This window comes from Homarus americanus, unplaced genomic scaffold (genome assembly GCF_018991925.1).
Source record: "Homarus americanus isolate GMGI-L3 unplaced genomic scaffold, GMGI_Hamer_2.0 scaffold40248, whole genome shotgun sequence".
NCBI classification, from domain to species: domain Eukaryota; kingdom Metazoa; phylum Arthropoda; class Malacostraca; order Decapoda; family Nephropidae; genus Homarus; species Homarus americanus.
Genome location: NW_024712526.1, coordinates 10,861,646 through 10,882,783, shown reverse-complemented (window position 1 = coordinate 10,882,783; position 21,138 = coordinate 10,861,646). Strand labels below are relative to the sequence as shown.

Genomic DNA, 21,138 nt, shown 5'->3' with positions numbered 1-21,138 from the left:
GCACGAACCATTAAGAATCCAGGTCCTATCTGTTGTGTATTCCAGATTATGTTACTGTGTGTGTGTGTGTGTGTGTACACCGTCCTTGTACAGTATATGAACCAGTGACATCACCCGGACAAAACATAAACACGGAACCTACACACAAAGAGCGTTCATCTCTTAATATAGTATAATGGTAATGCTCTGCTGACGTGAGGATTTTAATCACAGGTGAATGTACAGACCATGACAGGCTACTCAAGGTTAATTACTACCAGTGTCCTAGGATAATCATGATGCTATTAAATCGGTCTGTACTTATAGTTTAGATGTATGGGGGAAGGGGGTGGGTATATATCGCAGAAAATCATCCCTGTTTTTCATCCTGACCGCTCTAACATCACTGATTCACATTCACTAGGGTTGGTAGCTTGTTGGGCCACACCCCCAGTGCCGTACGATATTTTCTCCCCGGCAGCGTGAGGAGTGAGCAGTGCCCACTCTTGACCGGGTCAGATGTCAGGCAAGGACCCTTGATATCAGTGGCTCTCTCCCGCCCAGTGCCACTTGGGACCTCACAGACTATGAATACAGTAGTGCCATAGATGAACATGTACAGCACAGAGGAAGAGTTTGCAATTAGATACTGTCCACGAGGCTTCCCAGGTGGTGCTAGCGTATGAAAACTTTATTTTGCAGTAATAATTCTAAAATATACTAAGCAGGCCATCTCATACACAAGTGTCGAGGTTAGCTTAAGTTGTTATTATAGTCAGTGATAGTCAACAAAATTCTTAAGAACTGAAAACTGACCAATAAGAGAGTTGAGGTGTGGGGTGCAGTATGTCTCCGTCGCGGGTGTTGACGCTCCTGCTGGTGTTGCTTGTCGTGTTGTCGCTACTCACAGACGACACCGAGGCTGCTCGTCGTCGTCGTCGTCGCCGCCGTATGCGAGGTAGAAGAGCGAGGGAGGGCGGAGTGAGGCGTGGAGCTCGTAGGATACGCCATGCAGCAGGGAAGAGAGCGGAGTTTGTCAGGAGGCGACTGAGGAAGGCAAGAAGGAACGATGAGGAGGGTAAAATGAGGCTTATCGACGGTCGTGCTGAGTGGGAGGGTGAGTTACTTTTATTTGTTGTAACTATTAATATTAGGTCATAAGTTACTAAAGGGGCACCACTGAAGTAACGGTTTGGGGAATTTTATTTTTAGTTCCGTTGCTTGAAGTTAGATTATCCGATGGTGCAATTGTGAAAAATATTGCTTCAAATTTGTCAGTTCATTGAAGTTTTAAAGGAACAGAAGACACGGATTGCTTGCTGCGTCCTGTGTCAATTCAAAGGAATATTCTCGTAGTTCCAACACTGCATCCGTTAACCACAAATGCTTTGAAATAAATGCTTTATTGACAAAATCTCCAAATCCGCTAATTTATTGGTCCGTTACTGCTTCAGTTCGGATGGATCACCACTGCTTTTGTGGTGCTCACCCCAGTACAAGAAAAGACTTCCCAAGTAGGTTTCGTGAATTGATAATGGCTGGACGTTTATTTATTCTTATCTGCAAATTTGATAGCCATTCCCCATGAACAAGTTATAAAACCTCTATGCTTGTTTTGCTTTGAAATAGGTGATCCATTAAAATTTTAGGGCTTGAAAGATTAGCCACCGCGAATAGTCGTATTTTGTCCGCATTTCTTCATCTTATGGCAAGTTCACCCTTGTCGCCTAGAATTAATATCAAATACAGTTGGGACACTATACGTCTTCGTTCGCGATCAATCTTTATATAGTACAGTATATTTTTTTGTGGTGTCCTCTACACAGGAATGCTAAGAGGTTTCAAATTAGCGTTTTTTTTCATTCGACATTGTACGTTAAAGTACAATTGGTTTTTTACAAATTCAAGTTGCACACAGGGCCGGATTTACCTACTTGTGGGCCCCAGGCCAAACTCATCAGTGGGCCCCCAAATTTATAGAAGGTTTCTTGAAATTTATTCTCTCTCTCTCTCTCTCTCTCTCTCTCCAGTATATATGTATGTATAGATAGATAGATACATAGATAGATAGATAGATAGATAGATCGATGGTGGGACACGGACATTTAAAAAATGTATATATATTTTTTTATTATCTTATTTTATCTTATTTTCTTCACTTTACTATAGGGCCGAGCCCGTGGCCCACCTGAGAGCCACCTCATGGCCCACTAATTGAAGACCACTGCGGGCCTATACGTATTGTACAGGAGCCCTTATGGTTGTGAATATATTATATAATGAAATACTCGGTGTACACTTGAAACAAGGTTATACGTTGGCACGCTGCGCGACATATTAGTTTCAGTGGGCCCCCAGATACCGGTGGGCCCTAGGCCAATGGCCTACTTGGCCTATTGGTAAATCCGGCCCTAGTATCGTGTGCAACTTGCACACAATACTTGCAAAAATTAACCCCGGTAGACAGAATGGGAGTTTTTGCACTTTTATTGAATTTGTCAGGATGAGAATCCACTAAATATACCGAGAATCACATGAACAATAACCCACCACACCTTACGACACTACCTGGGTATTAGGGAGTTAGGGTGGTTAATCTTAAGGCGAAATAAGCTGGGGGACTAAGCATAGCACCGTGGCACACGGAGAGTGGTACGTGTAGTCATAACAGATAGGTGTTATATTTTACAATACTGTAACCAGTTGCGCCGCCACACCGTAAACAAGTGTAGACGTAAAACCCTGTAAGTCAGTGGTGTCAAACTCAAAACCTTTCGAGGGCCAATTGTTATTTTAGTTACCCTCTTCAGGGCCAACACAAGTGCTATATCACATATTTGCAGGATTGAAGTTTACAGCTTCACACATTGCCTTACCTGGCTTACCAGGAATACCTCATTTGGGTTGGTCTGATCTAAAGTATGTAAAATTCATTTTATTAAATAAACATGATTATATCTATTTCTTTCATAATTTCACGGGATGATAAATTTTACCGTCATCCCGCAGGCCACACCTGACCATCCCAAGGGCCACATTTGGCCTGCGGGCCATGAGTTTGACACCCCTGCTGTAAGTAAACACTGTGACGTCACTATTGACAGTAGGTTGCGATGACGTCACGCTGACTCATACCTCCCTGAGAGAGCGAAAGGTAAAGTAATCACCTGTCATTTATCTCGTTAACACGAGTTTTGCGTCTCTACCGGGACATAGAAGGTGTAAGTGATACACATGAGAGTTATATCTAGACATCTACGGGGGTTAGGCGTTTATCAGGTGACGCAATGGTTGGAATAAGTAGCAGAGAGGCTGGAGGTAAGTAGAAGGTCACCGCCATATAAGGTGCCACCAGGAGAGTGGCGCCAGCTCAGACCCAACCACTTTTGGAACTATCTGTGAAAATAAACAACCTCCGATTTTCGTTTATGCCATGTACTCAGCTACACCATAGTCTCAAGTCTCGCCAGTAAGTGCACTCAAGAGATACATAAAATAAAAAGGTTTTCTTCAGGAGAGCGAGAGCGCAAACACCTTGCAGTACATGGTCTCTACGGGGGTCAAGATAATAATTCAATCTTCACTTGTCTTAGGGTACGTTATTCACTTGGGTCGGTTGTCTTTATAAGTGAATGTGTGTGTGTGTGTGTGTGTGTTCGCAAGTCAAACTGTGAGCTCAATAAAAAGCAACATCACAACCACTGTACCACATCAACACTCCAGGCAGTCATATCACCCCTGAACACTACACACACACACATATGGTCAAGAGTAGTGTGTCCTGCCTACGGGATCAACGACCACACCGCACTATCACTGAATCTCGCCTTTTACTTGTTAACCCTAAGTACAGTGTAGGCTGAAGCGTCAAGTGCATCATTGTGTCAGAATGGCGGGCGTGAACCTTCAAGTATGCAGTCCGCTTTTACAGCACGCTTGTCAACCTATTAAGTAAACAAATTGGTAATTGTGTGTGTGTAAGAAGCGTTGGTTTAGTGACTGACTGACTGGAGTGTGTGTGTGTGTGTGCTGTTCTTACGAGGGGCGTCGGCGTAGGAATTAAAGTTGTTCCGTCAGAATTTGAGTTGGTTTTCGCAAATCGTTGACATATCAGTTTTCTGTTGTTATATGAGTGAGTGAGTCAGTCAACCAGAGACGTTTTTAGCATATATTAATTTCCTCGCGTCAGATTTTGAATGTTTTTATCACAAACCTCAAGATATCCATCAAATTTTGTTACAGTCAGCACCAGCCTCGTAACATTGGAATTAATATTTCCTGCTGTTACCTACTAAACCTCCTAACATTTACTTGTCACTTTTAGCCTTGGTTTTTTAAACAGAGGCAAAATAGTTCCGTCATCATCCTTAATTAAAATAAATATGAAAGAAAGAGAGAATTTTGATGTGAGGTGAAGGTGATTGTAGTGTAGGTGAGTGGGGGAGGGTAGTGCAGTATATTAGTGGCTAGAGAGTGAGTGCAGGGGTTAGGTGGGGTCGGTCAGTGGTCAGTGAGGCGTAGCACTACACACCAGGGGGACATGTATATAAGCGAGACTGGTCCTGGTCAACCTACAAACAGTACTTCTCTCTTAATGCAACTGATCCTTTCTACTTTTATTATAAATGATGGCGACGTGTACAGTCTGTTTGTTCATCTCTTTATTTGAAAGAAGGTATTTTCATGGCATTTATGAATTTAAAAAAAACTCCATTGTGATAAAGTAGATTAAACAGGCTATGTTGGGGTAAATGGAAAACTGTTGATGGCTCTCTACAGTTTTTATAAGGAGAAATATGCATGTTTGTCGGGAAAAGGGAATCTGGTTGTCAGTGAAAGTATGTACTATGTCAAGGATATTTATTGTCGCCATGGTTGTTCGATATTTTAATGAGGTAGTGCCAGGTGGTCGTAATAGAGAGGTGATCTGATCATAGTTGTATACAAACTTGACCACAGAACAACCAGTCACTCACAACTCCAGGATTGAACTCATGTGAAGGTCAACTACGCAATGTTTACTTTTTTTCATTTACAGCTTAAACAGCCTTTTATCAAGGTTCATTATTATCCGCTAGGTTTATTATTTGTATTTAAACCAGTTGGTGTACAATAAAACGGTGTCTCTTCTCGGCCTTTACCACCACCAGTCACCCTTACACAGCACGATCCGGGTTGGTCACCATGAAACCCAACCTCACCGACCCGCGGCGCCTCCTGTCATTAGTACGTGTCACTGACCTCATTTCTCCTGTCACCTGGACCTGGGAGAGAGAGGAATTACAGGGTTTTACTCAGATAAAGTCATGTGTCAACGATTTCGGGTAACACTGACCACCCCACAGGACATTCTGAGAATATAATTGTGTCAGTGATTCAGAAGTACTTTATGTGCCAGTCTCCATCTAAATTACACGGAACTAAACAATTATCCGTTGCATATAACTTTTGTAATCGTATTTCAATATGATTAATTAGATTTATAAATAACTGGCAGTTATTTTATTTACTCATTTATATTGGCTGACACGTCGCTGTACTGCTGAGTCACTTGACACAATTATATTCTCAGAATGTCGTGAGGCCATTGAGTGTTGGCAGAAACCTCGACCTAATAACAGTACATAGAAGGTAACCTGTGTTGTTTATACGAGGGAACTGAGTGAGGTAGCAGTGAAGGGTGGAGATGCTTGTTCAATAGAGTGCTGGCAGTAACATTACTCCTTGTGAAACTCGACTTAGGAATGTGCGGAGTGGGGGTCTGCTTGGTGTAGTGGGTGGAGGAGGAGGAATGGAGTAAGTGTTAGCAGCAGCTGGGGAGGTGAAGGTCAGAGCGCGGGAGATAACATTACCAGCGACGAGACGCTGTTCCCTGCCACACGTCCTCCTTCCCACACACACACACCTCAGTCATTGACTTGCGGAAATGCCAACAATGACGTCACGCATCCATAGCTTTAATTGGTTTAAAGAAAAGTTGATGATGACGTCATGTAATGATTGGATACTCTCATTAGTTAATATTACTCGTACCCTTGACGTTACACATCCAAACAATCTACTAAAATAAACGTCAATGATGAGGTAACACACAGCACATCACCTGGAGAGAAGTCGACATTGAGAGTATGACATTTTGTATCTTAAAATTTTTTGGTTATAGATTAGCACCAATAAAAATTACCCAAAGATCAGTTAGCTTAAGTAAGGTTTGTTTAATCGTTTTACCAGTTTTAAAGAATTGGTTTGTTGGGCTTGATCGCGATGTTGTCTCTATTATCATATATTTTGTTATGCCGGAGAACACGGCATTCTTCTATTTGTTGAATACAGTATTATAAGATTAAAGACATGTTTGTTTTTATCTATACAGTTTTTAGTAACTATTAGTACATTCTAGTGTTTCAACTTTGTGGTGAACGGTAACGGAAAACTGGAATGACAGATTTACTGAGTGAGGGAGTGAATGTGAATAAACGAAATTCGTGAAGGATGAGGAACAGTTACTAGGTGCAGGAAAGTGTGGGTGGGTCAGTCATTGAGTGTCATTACGGGTTAGGATAACAGAAAACGAAAGAGCACGAGAACTGTATCATGGTATCCTGGAACAAAATGAAATTTGTCTCTTACCTTTATCCTTTCCGCCACTTGTCAGCTCACTAACTACCTGCCAAGCGATCGGTCAGGTCTAGTGGTTGTTGGGCACTACTGACACCAGGGGCTAAGAACAATTTAGTGATACCCATATAAAGTGGTGAAGTACAGGGAGGATCATCTTTCATTATAATAGTAACAGAGACGAGACCGATCGCCCAAGCGGCTAACGAGCCATCAGTGGTGAAGAGGCTAAAAGTAAGTAAAAGTAAAAAGAATTGGCTGGGATAAATTTAGGAGGCAGTGTTTCTTATTATAAGATCAATGAACATAATTGTATCGATAATGTAGTTACTGTGATGTGCACTTGCAGTTAGATTATGCGCAAAGTATGATAATGCACGCTAAAACAGTCTATGCCAAACAGGAACTGGGCATCCACTTCACTCTTCCCACCCAGCTGAGTCTGACAGTGGTTCACTCATTCCTCCGCTGACATCTTTCTCTTTCCCCATACATCAGCTGGTTACCCTCCCATCCCGGTATACAATGCCTGGGACCTCCTATAATTTATCCTTTTAGCCACTAATCGGTTTGTTAACCGTTTGAGCGGTCGGTTGCGTAGCTGTTACGCACTTTAACTGGTCGTATTGCACGGACTTCCTATACCTGAGCAAGCGCCGATGCCTGGCCCTAGTGCACTGCTCTGCCAACTGCAAGCTTCACCCTGACTACTTCCCCAGGTTGAAACAGAGAGCTAAAGATCCATTCCACCGTCCACTGGTACATGTACGGTACCGTCCAAGTTCCAACTCTCCAAGTTTTTTAACCTCCCTTGAACCCGAAGCCTCAGTCAATTTAAAAACTGTTTTATCTTCTACTTTAAAAAATTAATAATTAAAAATTTATTTTGAAAAGAGTTTACACTTTTATTTGTGAAGATAACGAGAAAAAAATATGAAAATAAATTGTTATTTTGGTATTGAAAATAATGTCTGAATTGACTTCTGTTTGTTTACAATTTGACCTGTGTACCAACAAGGCACGATAATGACTCATGCTCGTCTTCAAATTATTATGTGACCCATGGTGGCTGAGGTGTATTCATAGAAAAAATAGACCAATGTCAAGTTACCAACCCCGTATACGCCATGTTTGGTTATGGACCCGTGTGATGCAGATGACCACATCCATTTTACATTTTGCCTCGGACAGGTTTGCAAAGGAACCATAGTTGTTGATATTAACCTCATTCTCTGGGAGACTGGGATTAATGCTTATTATATAAAACAGTTCTGTCGAGAAAAGTACTTTGTGGTTCGTACCATCTTCCTAAAACAAAACAAAAAAAGAAAGAAAAAATAGTGGTTCTGTTGAGGTAACCTACTTTAGTCTGTGGTGTCTATCCAAATGTTTTAACAACCCTGTTAGTGGTACATAGATTACTCTGGTCAGTGGTGTCTGCTTAAAACAGATACACTTAATGGCTTAGCGTTGTAGTTCTCTAATCGACATGTTTATCTTGGTGTTCCGTCAGGCAACGTCCAGGTCTACCATGAGGGTCGGTGGGGCAACATCTGTGACGATGAGTGGGATGAGAGGGAGGGCCAGTTAGTGTGTCAGCTCCTAGGCTTCCCGGGTCTCGAGAAGGTTACCTACAGTGGCGTCTATGGCCATGTTAAAGGTACGTAAATTGTGATTGTTAAAGTTTATTTTATTAATTATCAAACTGTTAACTTCATAATTATATATGTACTACTTGTCATATCTAAGTTAAGGCACCTGAAACTGCATTTGTTACTGATATTTCTGAATAATGTTTTTAATGCTGATTCTATCACCACCACACCTGCCCAGTACTATACACTGTAACTCATCGCCCCACAGACAGATATTGGATGGACAACCTCTTCTGTGTAGGAACGGAGAAGAACATAACCGGGTGTAGGTTTGATGGCTGGGGGGTACATGACTGTGAGAACGATGAAGCTGCTGGGGTGGTGTGTAAGTCCCACTTTGCTACCACTCTCTCCCCGCCCACGCTGCCACCCAGGGACCAGCCACAAATTGTCAACAAGACCAAACTTACGGTCAGTTACTTATAGCTTTGAGTGTGTTAGGACTACCTAATGTTGTAAAAGTGTTCACAGGTGGTAGTGTTGATTGTGCTAAAAGTTCAGGTTTTCACCTTTAATTGTAGAGAGAACTAGGTGTAGTTAGTGCCTAAATTAAGATTTGTCATTAGAGGGGTCAAGCCTTTCATTAAGTATAGACTGATTGTTATGAAAAGTGTATAGACAGACATAAGCTTAAGAAGAACAGCTACTTGCCAACAGTGCTATCAGTGTAACAGAGATGTGACCAACTGCCCGAGAGGCTAGTGGACCGATCACTGGTGAAGAGGATAAAGTACAGTACTGTAAAGTAAGGTAAATCAAGTAAAACTGGAAATTAACTGAGATAGAATTCTTACCTATTAGTACTGTACATGAAGTTTATCTGAGGATCAGACTTACCAGCTAATTTCACCAAATGGTTAAGCACTAATACTAACCTAACCTCACCAGATAGCATTAGGGTGCTTAATCATCAGGTGAAATAAGGTAGAGGTAATCTTCATTTAATCCCAGCTCTGTGTGAGAGTGTTGTGGTGAGTACAGTACAGTAGTCTGCAGGGTAGTACAGTACAGTACTTGTCTCCTCCCTCAACCATAAAATGGGATTTCATATTTAAATCTTGTATTTCTTGTACAGAAGTACTTTACTGTATCCTCTTCACCACTGATTGGCCTCTTTATTTTTGTTTCAGATGGTGGTGAAGTTAGTGATTTTTGTAATAGATTGATAGTATTATAAGATACAAACAGTTAATTTATACTTTTATTTTTTACTTTTATCCTCTTCATTACTGATCGGCTCGTTAGCCGCTTGGTGATCGGTCACGTCTCTGATTACTTTTCCTATTCTTTTATCCTCTTCACCAAAAGATCTGCTCGTTAGCCGCTTGGGCGATCGGTCACGTCTCTGTTATGCACTGTTGGCAAGTACTGGGCATGCACTGTACTCTTGTTCCATAATAACCTATTGATAATGAGGTTTTAAATAAATCTACAGCAGAATAAATTGCAGTTATTCTTCAATAAAAGACATACAAGAACAGTAATTGTTTGAGATTGACCAAAATGCCCAGACATTAGATTTGAATTACCTTAACCAGAATTTGTCAGATCTTCCTGAATCATGTACACATGTTATTATTTGTGTATTTAAACCTGAACTTATATCTAATGGTACAATGATATCATTTTACCTCCAGCATGCCCTCGATGGGAAGTTGAAACTGCGTCTGAGGGGCGGCAGGACGAAGACGGAAGGTCGTGTAGAGGTGAAGCTGCCAGGGAACGGCACTTGGGGTCTGCTGTGTGGTGATGGATGGAGTTTGTTTGAGGGTATGGTTGTGTGCCGCCAACTGGGACTAGGCTATGCCCAGGGAGCTTTATCTACAGGTAAATTGGTGTGACTCATTTCCTTCATATAATGTATTTTGTACACAGTAATTAACCCTCATTAGATATGGCAGTGTATGTTTTGATAATCACCCTTGTAATTAATAAAAATTTTCGTCTGTTAATGCTTTTTCAAGACACTTAATCATAATTTGAATGTCAGCATACAGTATACTGTTCAGGACTGTATCTATATAAACACAGGCAGAGGTCTTTGTCACCCCCCTCCCAGACTTATTGATGGTGTTGTGGCACCTTGGTACAATATGTATTCCTTCCTTATGATATTTTTGATTCAGGGATTCAGTGTTTGTGCTATATTATGTATCATATAGCTATTACCCCATGTTGATCAGAGCTCTACACACACACATGGACAGTGGGTACTTTGTTCTTGTCTGAATTAATATGGATCACCTGAAGATTTGACACCCCAGCTTAATGGTATTTCAACTAACGCTTAACCACCCAAATGCTAACCTAACCTACACCCCCCACGTAACATTAGGGTGGTTAATCTTGAGGTAAAATTTGCTGGAGGTGTAATCTTCAGGTGATCCATTACTGTAAATATCATTGTATATCTCTCTCATGACCAGGATACTTTGGAGGCAACAAGTCAGACGTTGTCATCAGCGGTATCAAGTGTGTTGGCAATGAGGACAGACTAGAGCACTGCCTCCATGATGCTGTTGGTGATGTGTTTTGTCCAGACCCAACCTCTGACCCTAACATTGCTGGGGTCACTTGTGTCAACAGTAAGTACTCTTCTTGATGGATTGATTCAGTTATCTTTTATATTTATTCTTTTACTAATCATATCTTTTGCACTGATGCTCATGATATTAAGTTAAAGGTTTTCTTATGTGTGAGAAAACTTGTGACTGTGTGTATGATGGATGGCTTTTAATTAATGTGATTCTGCCAGGATGTCTGGTAAGTTTACACATACAGGTACTGGAGTTATGTGTAGTATTTACCTTTACACAGGTTTTTCCCTAGCTGTGAGAAGTGAGTGAACGTTGTGGAATTATGAGATGCTCTTTGACTTAAATCAGATATACTTTTGACTAATAAGACTCATTTGGAATTGAAGAAATAAGATACTTTATTATCCCGAATGGTGTTGAGAAATGTTTTAAGAAAATTTAAGTGCTGGTAGTTATCCCCATTGCTCACATTTAATTCTCTACTAAATGAAAACAGGAATCGCTGACCTAGTTCCTGACCACATTGAGCTGGCAAGATCGGCACATCTGGAGGACAAGCAGCTGTTCTTCCTGCAGTGTGCCATGGAAGAGAACTGCCTCGCTGCCTCTGCTGTCAAGTCTCAGGTATGTCACTTGTGTGTGTTCTGGATGAAGACTGCCTATTGTTCTGTAATGCACATGAGTATACCAAAGAAAATAGGCTGTTATTACAGTGCAACATATATTAAAGCCTCTGTTTGAGATAGCTTTTACATTACTAGGTATTTAAAAACCTAGAAGACCTCAAGAGCCAGATTCTTCTCACACCAAAGTCAACAGGCCAAGGGAAATGTTCATAGGTTCTACAAATAGAATATTTTGTTAAGCTGTACAAAATACTTCATCCATCAAGTTGTGGAACCTTGAAACAAGTTTCCTTATTGTCTGAATGAGAATTTCAATAGAATCTGCAAGAAACAAATATGAATAACTTATATACTGTAGTCATATGCTTACATTGTTATGCACTCCAACACTGCTTAGGATAGTGGCTATGGTTGGCACCTGGAGACACGCCGTTTGATGCGCTTCACTGCCCGCATCGTCAACCAGGGTGATGAAGCTTTTCGTCCCTTCCTTCCTAAGCAGTACTGGGAGTGGCACGCCTGTCATATGTAAGTTTGAGTCATGCAATTGGTGGTCATTAGATAATAGACAGCTGAATATGTAGATTACAAGTGCATAATGGGAAAAAGTTTGACAGGGTAATAAAGAAATACATACTTTATATACATATAAGCAATTTTACATGTGGTTGTAATGATTATTAGATATATAATTTAATTGATTACAAAATGTGTCTAAGGAGTGACCAAGATTTTTGTGTGATCGGTTGATTATCCAACTCATTTAAATGATGAACATTATTTTAAGTACAGTAAATATTAATTGGTACCTGACAGGCACTACCACAGCATGGAGGTGTTTGCTCACTATGACATCATTGACTCTGCGGGCAACCGAGTCGCTGAGGGACACAAGGCATCATTTTGTTTAGAGGACAACAACTGCCTGCCTGGGGTTGAACCTATTTTCAAGTGTGCCAATTTTGGGGACCAGGGTATCAGCCCTGGATGTACCGACACTTACGCCTACAACATTGACTGCCAGTGGGTTGATATTACTGATCTAAAGCCCGGGACATACACATTCAAGGTAAGAACTGGATATTAAATATACTACCATGACCATTGTACAGTATATTAATCCCCTCTGTTGGTTTAAATGCTCTAATTATATACAAGAATATATTTCCTATCCATCTAATGACTTTTTCAGGCTCTTAATCTGAACATACTTTTCACTCAGTTCCCTCTCAAAATCCTCACCTGAGTTATCATTACTGTACCTTCCTTCACCATACTCTTATACTCCAGCATCCTCCTCCCCAAGATCCCTCTGATGTAGACTACTCGGTATATACAGTACATCTTTATCCTTCATTGTCTTTCCTATGCCTCATCATTGTATCCTCTACGAGCTCCTTAAGTATATATTATTGAGGTCCACGTTTATGCTTTGACTCTTAATGATCAGGAACATAGCATGATGCAACGGTGTTTTATCTGACACTAATTTTTGTTAATGAAGTTTGGACTCTCTCAGGCAGGTCAACTAGTCTTCACATTCAGTCTCTTGTTTCATATGTAGGGTTTTATTATAACAGAACTGTGTAAAGTTACTGAAGCTTGAATTATATGTACTGTACTGTATATGACTACCTGAGGGCAAGGAGAGGTGGGGAGGGAGAGTTTAGTGGTTGAGGGTATGAGTTTAATGATGGCCACACAACAGCTGAGTGAGGATAGCTGCCACTTTGAAGGAAAAAAAAAAGATAAATTATCTGTACATACAAGATAAAATCGTTACATTGTTTACATTATGACACAAATACAGGTCTTTGAGAGAAATGAAAGTGATCTTTATTTTCTGCATGACAAATTTAATGTTCCCCTCCCTGTCTCAAAATACTCTTTAACATCATTGCACTGTTAAATCATGAATGAGTGGTGTAAAATCGTATAAAAATATTATGAATTATAAAGGAAGAATGATACATATCGGCAATGATACATTCTTTATCATTGGTGGGTCATGATAGCAATTGTGTTGTTTGTTTGTTACTCCCAGTCACATGGGCCCTGCTCTTAATATCCACCAACCTGACTAAATTTAATTATTGTATTATTTTTTTTCCCAGTGTTTTGGTTCCTGTTTAGAAATTCTCAAGTGGCAAACATCACTGTCTTTGGCCATCTAGTTTTAGATCTGTATCCTTATTGAATTTGAAGGCAATTGAATTAATTGAGTGCCTCTTCATTTATTTTGTCAAAAGTAACTGTTAATTAATACCATACCACCCACCAGGTAGCAGTTAATCCTGAATACAAAGTGGCCGAGAAGAGCTTCGATAATAACGCAGCCGTGTGTGAGCTAATCTACAGCGAGACAAGTGCATGGGTTGGCAACTGCTCGCTTGCACGGCCATGAGTGTCCAGTGCAGCTTGTCAGTCATCTTTAAGAGTTGCTTCCCCCCTCCCTCCCTCCCTCAGCTTCACCCATGGATGGAGTGCATGATAAAATATTCCTTTCTTACCTAGTGAGATCACTTAAAACAACATTTCAGCATTTAAATCTCATGTACAGTTGGAAACCATAATCTCTAGCCCACCTGGGTCGATGCTGGAGGTTAGTACAGCGTCCTTTCTGGACGGGTGCCCACTCTAAGCATCACGAGGCAACACGCGCACGAACACACAGTCCTCGTGATAGTTAGAGTGGGCTCCCGTCCAGAAAGGATGCTGTACTAACCTCCAGCACTGACCCAGGTGGGCTAGAGATTATGGTTTCCGAGTGTATATAAGTGTAAACAGTATTTATGTGTATGGTTGTGTGTCTTAAAAGTGATCTGTATATTTATACCCTTGGCTCCTTATCATCGTTTGGAATGCTTGACCAGCCTACCATAACCCTTGTGATGTATATTGTGAACCACTAAAAGTAGCCTAAAATAGGATTAAGGTAATATATACTGTATATAAATCTACTGTATTGTACAGTACATATAAACCCTTATCTATATTCATAACAGTATACAATGTCAGAGATATTTAGTACTGTAATTAGAAATTATTTGTAATATTTGTCTTGTTGAACTTTAACATTCTTATATTCTACTGTACATGATCTTGCAGTTTGTCAGATTCTCATTTTAAGGAGTCATCATCCCTTGACAAGACAGACCTGCCACATATCGTTACATAACAACCGGTAGTATTCTTGGCTGGATGTGACCCACTTGCCCAAGACACTCACTCAATTACCTACCTCTTCACCACTGATTCACTGACCACATCTTTATGCTCTTTGCCCCCAGGTCAGCTCACTAGCCACTTGCCATTCTTCTCCAATACAACAGAAAAATGAAAAGAAATTAATTTAATTACATTTTGTTTACCTCTTATTATATTAAGTTTTATTGTTCCCTAGTTCATCCTCAATATTTTCTCAATGATGCGACGTGCAGTACAGTACCCTTGATCTGATATACATTATAACAGAATCATAGGTTATTGACTCAAATATAGCACCATTGAGGAAAAAATAATAAGCATCTCAGTAAGAAAGAAAGCACCTTTACTTTCTAAGATGATCCCACTCAGGTTGTTTATCAATAATGTTTTACCTATTGTACTATATATGTTATATTTATTTGTATCACCTGAAGATCAGTCCCCCTAGTTTATTTCACCTGACGATTAAACACACTAATGCTACCTGGTGGAGTTAGGTGAGGTTAGAATTAAGGTGAAATAAAGCTTGGTGGGAATATCAGGTAATCTTGAGGTGATGTATTTATTCTTCTAATTATTTCCTTTAATACTGATAACAAGTTTGCCTACTGATTTCAGCTGGCAATAAATCCCGAGTTCAAAGTAGCAGAGAAGACATTTGACAACAATGCTGCGGCTTGTGAGTTCATATATGGTTCTCAGGGTGTGTGGCTGGGCAACTGTACCTTGGGTAGGCCGTAATCTAACTTTCTGAAATATCCTGGCAGTTGGTGGGCAGAAAAAGCAACAACCGTATCTGACATGGCTCTCTCAAAATACTATTACCCTGTAGTTGAATTTTTTATTTAATGAAATACAATACTGTACATAAAACTTGTTTACAAATTTCATATTTTCTTATAATCATTCAGGGATGGTAAATAATAATAATAGTACTGGCAGTTACTGCATTAAGTTGTATCACAAACTTTAATTATGATCTTGTGTTATTCATTATCTTGTGTGTACTAACACAGACTGCCCCCCTCCCACACACACTACAAGCCCAACAAATAAATGATCTTTGGGAGGCTGAGAGCAACCACTTCTTGTTGCCAAATATTTGTCTTGAAATTTGTAGTGTCATATTATATATATATATTTTTCTTTCAATTTATTTATATTGTGTACCCTTAGTATGACAATATAAATCACTAAACTTAATATATATATATATATATATATATATATATATATATATATATATATATATATATATATATATATATATATATATATATATATATATATATATATATATATATATATATATATATATATATATATACACACTGTACTGTATATACTTACCTTAGGTATATTTTTACATCTTAAACAGTGCTCAATAATGGTACATTCGCCTCTCTTGTGCTACTGAGTGTTAGTGCTGTGAGAGGAGAACTTTGTATACCTGTTGTACAGGTATTCTAATATGGCCCACCCAGTTGACAAACAATGGTGTGGACAAGTTTATGTGATATCGACTTGTTGCCTTCAAACCTTGAATGGTGACCATTGTCTTTAAAGTGCCGTTTTTAGGAACTTAGTTATGACTGGAAGGTGTGACTGGTACATAAATTTGTCCCAGCCACTAATGTTGAGGGGAATACCTGGATTTTAAACACAATAAATTTATTAGTACTGTACAATGCATGACTTGATTAGATTGGGTTCGGCCATAAAGTGGGATTTGTGGATCAATTCTTTATTTATATACTTAAAACATCCTTTACTAGCAGGTTTCATTAACACTTATATTAAGTAATGCACCAATACTAGTGAGTCACACTTCCCATCTGTGTACTTTGTACTTAAATCACACATATTCCGCATAACTCCTGCAGGTAAATATTTCTATCTCTAAGGTTCCATTCTTGAATCACAGGATTGTTGTTGGTGAAATAACTGGGTTTTACAGTAAAAGGATTGTCTTTATTGATGTCATTTTGGAAAGTTTGGAGTAGCCAGTTAGCACAATTTCTCTATGATTAAAAGTTGGCACAAAGTTATGGTGATACTCTATAGTGTTGTTGTCCTCACACAGTGACGTGTGGTTAGTGGTTAGCCTTTGGGCAACTGACCACCAGGTAATCAAACCTTAGGTGATTAACAATTGGATAATTGATATCAAGTGAAAGAGAAAATGGACATTTGATCAATGATAATTTATTCTATATACTGTACTGTACTTTGCTAAATATCCTCTTCTAATGTATTTTTATAACCCAACCCATTAACAATCCATAAGGGATATAGAACACATTTAATTATCTTCAACATTTCAAACAGGGTATTAATAAAGAGTCAGGCTTTGTTTGTCCACACATAGTACAGCAGATTTTATGCATTGATCTTGATGTTTTACGCATTAACTAATATGAAATTGTTTCCGTACATTTAAGTTTCTTAAATGAGCATATTTTGGGGAAGTCTTTACTCAGTGGATATTTCAAATACAGTACTGTATAACATTGTGCAATGTAGGTGAACTGTGTTGCCCTCACATAGCAATTTTTGTGTTCTTTGAAACAGACTTTTAATTTGTATAGTACAATTGTTATCTGCTGAGTAAGACTTGTTACTAGTACCGGTAGTTGCTGGTGGTGTGGCTTTCTGTTCAACACTGTTTACTCCAGAAGGCTGTGTTAACTCTGTGAGTTTGTAGTAACAAAAGCTACTCGTGTTATTTTACTTTTAAGGATGTTACTAATAAAAAAAATGGATACAGCATTTGTCTCCTGTCCAATGGGTTACTGATGTGGACCCAGGGGACCTCAATTGATTCACACATTGTGAAAGGGGTACTGACTAGTTCAGGAAGTGAAGGTAGTTGAGTGCATTGCTTGCTCCAAACAGGCCATCAGGTCTGTGCAACTCATTTCAACTTTAAGTATATAATTTATTAGAATGAAGTGATCATAATTATCTGTTTTGATAGGATCTAAATACAGTACAAATACTGTGGTTGGAAAATCAATTTTCTTTATCTAAGAGTTGTATATAAAGGCCATTAATGTCTTACAAGTAATTATCAATAACAGTTGTGTCAACAGTTTGTCTTTAAGAATGACTTTCCACAAATTGTTACATCCATGATCTGTTTGAAGTGATCACGTCTCATAATTTTGGAAAATAAGGTGCTATTATAGTAGGGCTTGTGGGAGGTGTATGAGGATTGTACTGTTGGGGGAGGTTCAGCCTTACCTCCCTGCTCTACAAGATGCTTCTCTTATGACATACTGTACATGTAAAAATTTCCCATGACTGTTATTGCATTATTCTTGTATGTTGTGTGAAGCTACTGGCAACTAGACTAGTGTAGACTTCAGCAGGTTACTATGGTGTTACTCTCACTGCCATCATGTAATAGTCAAGTAATTTTAAGCTCCACATATTTCTTATAATGATCAGGCATCAAAGTTTTCTGTACAGAGTATTTTAATCTCATTTACTGGTAAAATGATTTTGGGGATTCATGGAAATTGGTTATGCTTACATTGGGGGCTGGTGGGGAAAGAGCTTTGGCTGACACCAGGACAACTAGCACACACTTTCATATACAGTACAGTACATGTGCCACTTATTATACCGGTACTAACTCCCTTGATTTGTCACTTTTGACCTTGTTAATATTATTTTTGGTGCTGCCGGATAATTTGATACAGACCATAGATTAAGAACTGGGTTCATTCCTGCTTTCTATACTGTATCTGCCTACCATCATTACCTGGGTTATGCAACCTGAAACATTTGTATATTGTTTGGGAAAAAAAAATGTTTTGGTCAGGCTGTGGGACCAGTCATCAGGAAGCTAATAGTCTGCAAGTTGATTCATAACGGATAAGACGAGTAAAAATACAGATAACTCGCACAAGTGTGGAACTTGGCCGTAACCCATTATTGACGATGATGAATGTAGTACAGTGAGAGGTAGAATATTAAAGGATATCTAGTTCTCAATAATAATAATTACGAATGATTTTCATTAGTAAGTATTGTATGCTTCCCGGGCTGTGGGAGATATTCATGTAACCATTAAAAAGGACTGTGTCAGTGAGGTAGTTAGTTTGGTACCGATTAAATTTTACCAGAGAAGTCCCTGTCTTACACCCTCCCACATAGCCTGTAGTCAGTTGTTTTACCTTCTCATTATCACAGCTCTTTCACCTGAATAATTTTGGTGGTTACTTTGATGCCTGAATAATTCTTATTTAAATTTTTATGTGATGAATTTCTGGCAAATTTAAACCTATCAATGCTCCAAAAGTGCTTGTGTAAAGTTAGTGGCATAAAGCTAGTGAACGTGTACTAAATACTCGTATGTCTGGCTAAAATCTTGGATGAGAGTCTATGACTATACAGTAATTGTAAATTGAGCAAAATTATGTTGCTTCTTATGTGTCTGAGGCAACCACAACTCATTTTCATAAAATTTTACAAATGCAGACAAGCAGTGAATGGCCAAGTTAAGCATGTCCATAGTATCTTTCGAGGTTTATAACATCTACATTTTATGTCCACAATTTTTGGCTGCTGAATTGTACTTACATAAGCAAATTGATGCCAGTGAATGAAATACATTACTTTTTATAACATAATTATGCAATTATTTTTTTTTAACCTGAATATGTTTAAAGGATCAGCATTTGTCTTGGACGTTTGTGGAAATGAGTTTAATATAATCTTTTTGTTTCCAAATTCACATGTGGAGACATGGAGGTACATTTTTAGAAAGTGTCACAATCACTCCAAAGTGTATTATTAATTATAATTATGGCTTTGTACCATTGTAAGAGGGTAAGTCTTTCCTTGTGTAACTTCCCCAGGGGGAAGTTTATCAGAGGACAACTTTCTCATTGGTGGCAAACCCATGCCAGTGTAGAAAATGCTGATGATAAATTATTCTTATTTTTTTATATAGAACGTACTGTAATGATTTATCCATTTCAGATATTGCCAATTGAACTAAACTTTATTTTTTGATGCACAAGCTGTGGAATTGAGAACATTACTGGGCTTCAAAATAGACCTAGACAAGGCTATCAAGAACAATGGGAACTACACAGGCTACTGATCTCCTTCCTTCGGCATGGCCATCTTTCATTTGGGTGGCCATTAGGTAAATAAGGTAAGGTAGAATAGTTTCTATTTCAATCGAGTATGACTGGAAGGAATACAGAACAATACCCATTACATCAAAGATGGAAGAGTAGAACCTAGGCATTCTGGTGTCTATACTGTAGATCTTAAAAGTTTTAACATCAGTGTGCCGAGTCTCCAACGCAGAATCTGCGCACAGGCTTGACAAACACTGGAACATGTTCAGATACATTCAAAACCCATGTATGCCTCAGTATGAACTTACAAACATTGTGTACTGTACTGGAGAATTGACCAACCTCCTGACAAGCTATTGGTAGTAAACTGACCTTGGTTAAAACTGCAAATCTTCCTTCACATATCAAAATGTTGATCCTTGAAACAATCTTCCATCCAAGAACTGGAGAAAGTTTTAACAATTTAATTATGCACACAAAGGGCAGGACAGGTGGTTAGAAGTATCTAATGATTTAATGCACCTAGCCATAAAATGTTGAGAATGGCAATATGGGAACAATAATTGAGTTTATATTCAACTAACTTGAAGTGTGTTTGTATTCCACCAACTGTTCCTCAGTGGGTGATCGTTCAATGTGCTCTTGCTGCTTGGCTCCAGTTTTTGTACTCGTTTTACGGAGGTGGTAACGTCCATCAATACATCTGTTCTGCGCTAGTTTCCGCTTATTGAAAAAAGTACAGGTAGTTAGATATTTAAATTTAGTGTGAATTTCCTAATGTATTTTATTTTAGGTACCATTTCAACAATTTTTTCTCAATTTATAATCCGTTTTGTTTCTATTTTACGCAATTGTTTATTTTTTTTCACAAGGCTCATCTTCTAAGCCTTGTTAATATTTTTGGCCCATATTGCTGCTCAAAGCAGAGAACATAGGTCCTTCTTAACACACTAAGTTCGTATAATAAAATTGGTTAGTACTGTACAGGTACAGTATTTCTCGCTATCAAAAATTAATTTATCTGAATATTCAATTATTAGTTCTTACACCTCTTTTTTGCTATCTGAAGGCAATATTCATTTATCCGAATGTTGACTTCATAGAAAATTTAAATCGTGCACCAGCCAGGGAGTTCGCTGGGGTGGCTAATTTGGTCCTCAGATTATGCAGGAACGTATGTACTGTACTCTCATTCAAGGAGCATGACAGCGCTCACCCCAATCCTTTCACACTCATTGTTTGGTGCAAATTAAGTGCCATCTTTCCATGAATGTGAATGCAGTGGCATCTAAGCATAGTGGTGATTCCTCTGCTACCCTGAGCATCACCAAGAGTGAATGCAGTGGCATCTAAGCATAGTGGTGATTCCTCTGCTACCCTGAGCATCACCAAGAGACCCAAACAATCATTAGATATTAAC

General features: G+C 39.0%; 1 protein-coding gene across 3 annotated transcripts; it reads left to right on the top strand.

Annotated features, from left to right (window-relative positions):
- Positions 1–477: 477 nt before the first annotated feature.
- On the top strand, positions 478–20,460 carry LOC121862813 (lysyl oxidase homolog 2-like). 3 transcript variants are annotated; one of them, XM_042361143.1, is made up of 9 exons: positions 478–1,096; positions 8,111–8,257; positions 8,461–8,663; positions 9,890–10,079; positions 10,679–10,837; positions 11,286–11,413; positions 11,813–11,943; positions 12,232–12,484; positions 13,697–19,259. In XM_042361143.1, exons 1-9 carry the CDS (start codon positions 826–828, stop codon positions 13,817–13,819), a joined length of 1,605 nt encoding a protein of 534 aa, XP_042217077.1. In that variant the 5' UTR covers positions 478–825; the 3' UTR covers positions 13,820–19,259. The 3 variants fall into 3 exon arrangements, with proteins under 3 accessions (XP_042217077.1, XP_042217083.1, XP_042217069.1); XM_042361149.1 differs by lacking the exon at positions 13,697–19,259 and adding an exon at positions 19,612–20,460 and having other exon boundaries at positions 479–1,096; XM_042361135.1 differs by having other exon boundaries at positions 480–1,096; positions 15,241–19,259.
- Positions 20,461–21,138: the final 678 nt, after the last annotated feature.